The 8,989-nt window shown below is 40.4% G+C and overlaps 1 protein-coding gene across 5 annotated transcripts in view; it reads left to right on the top strand.

Moving 5' to 3' along the window:
• CAMK4 (calcium/calmodulin dependent protein kinase IV) overlaps positions 1–7,831 on the top strand; it is a 218,511-nt gene extending 210,680 nt beyond the window's left edge. For all 5 annotated transcript variants that reach the window (XM_045566341.1, XM_045566345.1, XM_045566342.1 and 2 more), the window contains 3 exons: positions 2,564–2,690; positions 6,024–6,176; positions 7,243–7,831. In XM_045566341.1, coding sequence (XP_045422297.1) covers positions 2,564–2,690; positions 6,024–6,176; positions 7,243–7,683 — 721 coding nt within the window. In that variant the 3' untranslated portion in view covers positions 7,684–7,831. The remainder of the gene's footprint in view (positions 1–2,563; positions 2,691–6,023; positions 6,177–7,242) is intronic.
• The last annotated feature ends 1,158 nt before the right edge of the window (positions 7,832–8,989 follow it).

Below are 8,989 nucleotides of genomic sequence, written 5' to 3' on the forward strand. Positions count from 1 at the left end.
AATGTTGCAGTGAAGCTACATTATGAACTTCAGCCAAATCCTTTCTTCTGTGTCCGAAACATTGGGGCACCTGTTTCATAATACTTACACTCACCTATATATACACATAAACTCTGGGGTTTATTTTTGAATAAAACCATGAATAGAAGTATGATTCTTATGATCAGTGTAGAGACCTCTGTTCACTCCTGCCCCTGTTCTTAGGGCTACTGCTGCATTTTAACACTTCATTCTTTCCTTCTTAAAAGTAAAGTTTCCTGGCCAGGCGCGGTGGCTCACGCCTGTAATCCTACACTCTGGGAGGCCGAGGCGGGAGGATTGTTTGAGCTCAGGAGTTCGAGACCAGCCTGAGCAAGAGTGAGACCCCGTCTCTACTAAAAATAGAAATAAATTAGCTGAACAACTAAAATATATAGAAAAAATTAGCCAGGCATGGTGGTGCATGCCTGTAATCCCCAGCTACTTGGGAGGCTGAGGCAGGAGGATCGCTTGAGCCTAGGAGTTTGAGGTTGCTGTGAGCTAGGCTGATGCCACGGCACTCTAGCCAGGGCAAAAGAGTGAGATTCTGTCTTAAAAAAAAAAAAAAAAAGTAAAGTTTCCTCCTTAAAAGTTTAAAAGCTCGTCACCACCAGGCTTTTCATGGTATGGCCTTGCTATTTCTAAAAGTAACATTTGGCTGAAAATGACCATTCTATTGTTTCTCCCAGGAATTCTGGTCTCTCTACCTGTTGCACCTAAACCCTCTGCCCTGTAGACAAAAGCTGCAGGACTGGGCCTCCTGGTCTGAGCAGAATCAGAGAACATCAGCCATTCCAATTCCCTCCTTTAGCTTTCAACATTACAGCTGGGCCCAAAGGCTTGGACTTAGCCTGCATAACACATTCACACTTCAGCCCTGTGTAATCCCAACATGCTCCTAATCTGTCATTGCTGGAGTTAAAATATTACCATTTCTGAAGGGTTTTTGCACAGTGTGTGTGTGTGTGTGTGTGTGTGTGCTTGCTACTCTCACATGTCTTCCATTTTTGGCATTTCAGGCTGACACAACATAAACTTTTTACCTCTGTCACCAAAGCACAAAGTCACTGACATGATTGAAATGAAAGAAAAAGCGTTTGAGCACTATAATTCCCGAATTGTCATTTTTGTCTTGGATTTTCAGAAGAGAAAACATAAGGAGCCTCCTAAATTAAGTCTGGAAAGTTGGCTAATTTCTCCATGACTAATCAGCAACAGGCCATAATTTTTTAGTGTTGTGGAGGGTCAGGGAGGGCCAGGCAAGGCCAGACTCCCTCCTTGTCAAGGCGTGGACATGCGCTCCCGTCTCTCCCCATGCGTCCCTTCCAGTCCCTTCCACGGGTAGGTCTGGAGCAGGATTCTCCGCGCAGACTGCTGCAGTAGGGAGAAGGAGAATGCATCGGCGCAGGCCTCAGCACTTTCAAGACTGGCCTTTTCCCAGCTGTCTCCAAAATATTTGGAAGAGACAAAGACTCTCCCAGTGGGACATTCTGTGAACAAAAGCACATAAGAAACCATTTCTTCCTAAAAGCTCATCATATTAGGATGCATTTGAATTTTCATGCTCTGCACCAGCCTGACAAGCTTGAAGAAAGAACTTACTCATTCCTGCTCCACCACCCCAATTCGTTTCAAATGCAATACCTGTGACACATACCCTGGCACCGGCTCTGTTCCCTTTTGATCCCTGGTGATTTCAGCACCTCCGCCCATTTATCCCCGGTGGAGACTTGGTGGTCCCAGACAAACAACTCGCTTTTCCTCTCTCTCTCTTTAGGATGCCCGAGATGGTTCCCTGTTCCTTGCCCCCCACTTTCCCCATTCATTTAAAGCTGACCCTGTGGTGGAAAATGAAAGTGAACAGAGTAGAACATCTTTAAGATACACAAAAGCGAGGGAGGGTAACATACAAGAATGAGCTAAATCTAGGCTGCTCATCTCTCTGGGCTGTATCCAGTCACTGTATTAATAGATTTTTTTAAGGCTGTTCCCTGTTTTCACTCCTACCTTTGTTTACTCTGAAATCCAAACTGGAATGGGATGGAAATACAATACTTTACTCATTTCTATGGAGGAATTCATCAAATAGGGCAGAACAAAAATGAGCAAAAAATCCTTTCTTTCCATTTTTTAATCACTTTTCTCTCAAAATCCTATCTCTTCCATTTTATACTAAATTGCAACTGAAATCAATCTGTCTGTCTTCTCAATTCCTACGAAAAAAATCTGTGGAAAGTCCTTAGCATAATGCCTATAATAATGTTAGCTATTATTATCCTTATTTCTATGTGCCATAATTTTAATATTATAGCTTTTTGTAGGACTCCCAAGTTGCTTTTATATCAATCCTACTTCCTGAAGACATAATTGTGTGTTTACATTATCAATAGTGAATTGTAACAAGGCAATTACATACTTGTGCTGAGTAGACTTGCTTCCATAGCAGGGAGCTGTGAAAAAGGGTCGTCTTGAGTTTCTGCAGAAATTTGATGAAATATACGTAGGCTTTTAAAGACATTTTATTCCCTATATTTTGTCCCTCTAGACTTTGTGGATTTGAACCATTCTATGATGAAAGAGGTGATCAGTTCATGTTCAGGAGAATTCTGAATTGTGAATATTACTTTATCTCCCCCTGGTGGGATGAAGTATCTCTAAATGCCAAGGACTTGGTAAGTGTGACTAAAGCAAAATGAAACAAAATGAAATAAATTCATTTTAACTAATTGATAGGCAATGTTATTTTTAAAAGTTTGCCCCTTTAATATCATTTTTCTTCTCAACTTTAAAGTACTTTTAGGAAAATAATGCACATTAATACATTTTCCTTTTAGATAGTAAAAATAGATATTTTTTGACTCATCATTAGCTGAATTGTCACAAATTACAATTATTGCAGTGTTAACGAGGTTTTACTACATCTTTAGTACAGAGCCTTGCTTATGAAGAAAACTATGCTATGTGAATCCAAACATAATTTAAACAGAAGAATTCTGTTTTAACGTGGCTTTCTACTGCCTAGATTCAGATGTACTTCAAATAAAGCAATGTTGCTTCTGGAAATTTCATTCAAACTTATGAAAATATCCTCATAGCAATACAGGTTTCATTATAAAAAAGTTCCACTGTATTAACAGTGCATTTTGTTTGCTTGCTTGTTTGACAGTGCACCTCAATATTAGCAACATTGCTAATGGAGTTTATTTGTGTTCAAGAAACACGCACCAGCTGGGGAGGTGGTCCGCCTCTTCTAAAATAAAGAGGATGCTAACATGGGACTGAAACATTTACTATCAATTCTCTAGAGAAAATCCACATAGAAATAATCCAGAACTGACTTTTGGATAACAGAAGGCTAGATCTCCAAGGGATCTTAGGGGTCATCTAGTCGTCCCCTCATTTTAAAGATGAGTGTGGTAAAGACCAGAGAGGTGAAATGACTGCCAAAGCTCACACGGTTTCCAGGAAGGCAGACAGTACTAGGACTGGTTCAGGTTTCCAGACACTCTGTCCAGTGCTCTTTTGCCTTCAAACATTTCTTGCTACTGTCTGCATTTTCTCATGAAACTGATCCCTGAGAGCCCGTGGCTTTTCCAGTGTGACTGCGAAGAGAGGGACAGTGTGTGCGTTGTGTAGATATGTCATCCCAGCTCCTCCCTCAAGACAGACGCCGCACTCCAAAACGTCTCTTGAATCCAGCCACTTCTCTCCACCTCCACCACCTCCGTCCCAGTCCAAGCCACCATCCTCTCCCACCTGGACCACTGCTACAACCTCTTATCTAATCTGCCTGCCTCTTCCCGTGCCCTTCTCAAATACGGCTCCACACAGGCTCCAGAGGGATGGTTTTATAAATAACTCACATCGTGTCACTCCCCTGCCTTGAGGCTCTTAGGATACAACCCGAAATCCATAACAAGATCTGCACGGCACTGCCTGGTCTGGAGCCTGCCGCCGTCTCCCATGCCTTCACTAGCTCCACAGCCCTCTGTTTTGCTACTCCTCACTCGAGTGCATCAGACTTCCACTTCCTCCGCAGTGTGGCTCACGGTATTGGCCACTGATCTTTCTTCTGCTTTGTAATGTTCTCTCTCCCTTCCTCCCCATCACACAGACACACACACACACACACACACACACACACCCTTCTTTGCCTGGGTCACTGTTATCCTCCAGCCCTAGCTGCCACTAGACATCCCCTGGAGGAGGTCACCTCCTCCTCCACTCCCTCCCTCCCACAGTTGGTTCCTTCAGCCACATTATTCCTTTGCCCTCGTACTCCTCCTTTCATAGTAGTCATCACTTCTAGTTACACATTCAATGGTCTTCTTTAATTAGAGTATAAGCTCTGGGAGAGGACAACGCATGTGTGCTCAGATCTTAGTATTATTAGTAGATAGGCATATAGTGCAGGCTCAGTAAATATTCACTGAATCAGAAATAAACCATGGAATTTTAGAGTCTGACACATCTGGATTCAAATGCCCACTTTGTCATGACCTAGAAGTGTGAGCTTGGGCTTATTAGCTAACCCCTCTATGCTTTGTTTTCTCATCTAGGATGATAATGGTACCTATCTCTAGGTTGTTGTGAGAATTAAGGGACTCAATACATGTTAAACTAGCACCAACTAACTTTGCCCTCTAAAAATCCAGTGTCTTTAGCCCAAACACACATTCCTTTGCAAATGCTACAGAAATGACATGAAAGGAGAACCAGGTAATATTAATTCCTTATGCCTGATTTCGTTAGCCTGTGTTCATTTCTTCTTAGAGTTAGACAAGACTTTAGACCTAAAATCATCCAAAATTCCTCATTTTACACAGGAACAGGCCAAAGTCCAGAGAGATTGACTATCTTGGAGGCATCACAGTATAGTGGCCACAAGATGAGCTCTGATATAACACAGAGCTGAGTATGAATACAGGCCCCACCACTTACAAGTCGTCTGACGTTGGGCAAACCACTAAGTCTTTCTGAACTTCCTTCCATCCCTCATTTATGAATTGGTACTAATAGTTCCAAATGACAAGGTTATTAAAAGGATTGCATACATTTTTAGAAACTTTTATATGCATCTAAAATGCATTTGCCAGGAATTAAGGTAGGAATGAGATCTTGCAAGAAAAGGGTCTGGGGAATGTTCACAGGCACTCCTTTCATATGTGTGTCTATGTTGAGGGTCACTAAAGTAGGTAGAGGCATAACCGGGGCTTGTACACAACTGCTGGCTCCAAATAGTCTCCACCTTACACCAGGTCACCCCTACTGAGCCCAGAGCCATGGATTACTTCATTTGTTGACTTTTCTGGCAATTTATAGTCTGCCCATTCTCACCAGCAGGAGTAAACCTCCCAGAACAGGCTGTCAGTTGGTTGGTTTCAGTCCTTTAAGCAAACCATGTCCTCAAGCCACTGACTTCTTTACTTTGATTCTGAAGTGGCTTTTAAGCTCTGAGCTTATTCCTTCAAGTACCCTCGAGGGATTAGAGAGAAAGATCTAGAAACCTCAAGATAGAATAAGATAGCATTCCATAGGGGCTGGGATACTATCCCTTTTGCTTGCCATTTAATCCCACAGAAAGAATGACGATGCATGAATGATTCCATTACTGTGGAGATGTATTTTAAGTTCCGAATTCTAGGTGACGGTGAGGTGCAGCCTAGAATGATCAGATGCTGTTTCTGCCTTCAAAGAACTTCTAGTCCACAGGCAAGCAAGGCCCTGTTTCTTTGCCTTCTGCTGGAAAGCAGTCTGCCAGTTTGGGGTCTCAGGTGGTACACACGACTGTCTTCTTAGACTCCCTCAGCTACTGCTACCTGAAGCTGTTCCTACCCACAGTGACCTCTGAGGGCTTAAACAATTTTTTGATGAATATTTACTGTTATTGAAAATGTATAATTACTGCTAGGGAAATAAAACAAGACCTAGAAGTTCACAAGCTGAGGGCAAGCCCAGGTCACCATAAAAATCTCCCTAAGTCTAATGGTTCTTTATCATTTCAGGTCAGAAAATTAATTGTTTTGGATCCTAAGAAAAGGCTGACTACCTTTCAAGCTCTCCAGCACCCGTGGGTCACAGGTAAAGCAGCCAATTTTGTACACATGGATACCGCTCAAAAGAAGCTCCAAGAGTTCAATGCTCGGCGCAAGCTTAAGGTAAGATAGCATATTTTTGTTTTGTTTTTTAAGGAAAAAAACCCAGAGACTTCTCTATCTCGAGTTCTCAACGATAGCTCTGTCATTCCTTATCTAATACTATTATTCATCTCCTATGGCCCCAGGGGAAAATCCTGCTTTGAAATCCCAAAAATACTGACACAAAGCCACTTACAGTTTTGTTATCCTCTCATAAGAAATTCATTATTAATAAAAAAGAATGTGTTACATGTTGAGATTGACTCACCAAATATATTATTGCTGCTTCTCATCTAATTAAAGTGAACTGCTTGAACAGCATTTTTCAAGAAACTGGTATTTATCCAGAAAGTTGTTTTCTTTTTGAATATGTCAAAATTGGGAAATACTTTTTGAAACTATATTTGGTAATGTAGACAGTTATTATACTTGACAAAAATTAAGATGATTTAAATGATATAGAAAATTATTCATCAAAGTATATCTAGTTTTTTATAATACACATGGGATAGAGATTTGGTGCTTTTCTACTACATAATGGTGTTTAGGACTAGCTGTGTAAGCTGGCAATCTCAGAAAGCAGCTGGGGGTTAAAAATCGACTCCTAGTCAACAGTTGCTCACAGGCTGATCCAGATTGAGTAGATCTGAAGGGATCCATGGTCAAATTAATTTGAAATACCCTGGATTAAATAATGTTGACTTAACCTAGGATTTCTCAAGCTAATTTGACCATGTAACTCTTTAATCCCCATAATAACTGCTAACATCCATGGAACTAATGTTCCATGAAACAAATACTTTGGGAAACACAGTCTAAAATTTTTAAAAACTGATTATCCATGGATAAACACATTTACTTAGGCTTTCAATTGTCCCGATAATTAAATACACTAATCTGAGATTTAAAACGTTTTGCTGTTTGCTCTCCAAACAAGTTTTCATTCAGCAATTTAGCAATAATATACTTTGGAAGATTGAACACTAACCTATAAATCAGACTCCCTAAAAGCGAAGTTGGGGTTGAGCTCTAATCTAGGACTTTAAGTGAAGGCAACACTGACTGACACTTTCCTATTTCCCATCAGGCAGCGGTGAAGGCTGTGGTGGCCTCTTCCCGGTTGGGAAGTGCCAGCAGTAGCCACAGTGGCATCCAGGAGAGCCAGAAGGCTAGCCGAGACCCATCTCCAATCCAACACAGCAACGAGGACATCAAAGCTATTCCAGAAGGAGAGAAAATTCAAGAAGATGGAGCCCAAGCAGCAGTTGAGGAGGCAGAGGCTGAGCTGATGAAGGTGCAGACCTCTGAGGAAGTTAAAGATGCAGATGTAAATGCCGAAAAGGCCCCCAAGATGGTGTCCAAGGCATGGGAGGATGGGGTAAAGGTGGCTGACCCAGAAGTAAAGGAGGGCCATGTAGAGGAGAAGCAGAAGACTTTGGAAGAAGCAGCAGCCCCCAAACAAGGGCAAGAAAACCCTGCTGTGGGATTTGGAATTCCACAGCAAGATGTGATCCTGCCAGAGTACTAAGTCGGCTTCCTTCAGATATGGAAGCCAAACCCCGGCATTTTATGTACTTTGTCCTTCAGCAAGGAAGGTGTGGAAGCATGATATGCACTATAGTGATTCTGTTTTTGAGGTGCAAAAAAAATACATATATACCAGTTGGTAATCCTAACTTCAATGCATGTGACTGCGTTATGAAAATAATAGTGTCTTCTATGGCATGTAATGGATACCTAATACCAATGAGTTAAATTTGAAATTACAAGTAAACACAACATTACACTTAAAAACATACATTTTCAGCAACCAGTGGCACACATTTGAAGTGAATGGTAGCAAATTATTTTTGCTTTGAAAACCTAGCCATCCTACATCCTTTAGATTTCTTCACAAGGCAGTAATTCCTTTGAACTACTAATACCAGGTAGTGCTATAAGACATGGTCCAATGACTTTCTCATTTTATTTTTTATCATTAATGTGTTCAAACTGTTTCTGAGGAGATGACTGTAGATGATAGTTGTACAGTATGTGCAAAAAAAAAAAAATTCCACTTCCAATGGTAAGAAACTGAAGCACACTTTTAAGGGCCATGAAACCATATGCCCCTAAAGCTTGTATGGAGAATGCTTTTTTATTTTATTCTTCCTTATATATACTATATTAATAATAACCAAAATGTTCTATCATAACATTCTGTCATTTTACAATCCTGGAGAAAGTATTTTGCAAACTCATGCTGGGTTTCACCTGCTAAGTGAGACATAGGCCTAGTTGCATTCTTTCCTTCACCTACTGTCCAATAAGATGTCCTTCTAATGGACAAAACTTCGGGGAGAATAAAGAAACTTAGGGAAAAGGAGGCAAGATCGGTATTTAGACTGATGAAGATAAGATTGATGACTTTTCATTTTCCAGATATAATTGTATTTATTTGTGAATTTATACAACCTGACAAATAGGAACACTATAATGGATAATCTCTATAATTACCAAGTTTCAAATATTCAGAAAAATCTATCCTGTAGGTTGGTGCCAAAATATCTGAATAGAGTAGGAATAATATTCCATTATAAGATCATTTATTATCCACTTTACTAGAATAAGAAAACATTATTGTTTATTAAAAAAAACCCTTTTCTCTCCAATTGATGGCTATCTAGATATAGCACTTATGAACTAAAGATATTTATGAAAAGCTATTATATCTTTTTCTCATATTTGGAACGGAAGCGCTCATATTTTACAATGTAGTTTTGGAAATGTCCATGTCAAGAAGTTTAGTACAACGCAACTTTTTATTTACTTTAAAAAGCAAGCAAAAACCAAAA

This window comes from Lemur catta, chromosome 12 (genome assembly GCF_020740605.2).
Source record: "Lemur catta isolate mLemCat1 chromosome 12, mLemCat1.pri, whole genome shotgun sequence".
In the NCBI taxonomy this organism is placed as follows: domain Eukaryota; kingdom Metazoa; phylum Chordata; class Mammalia; order Primates; family Lemuridae; genus Lemur; species Lemur catta.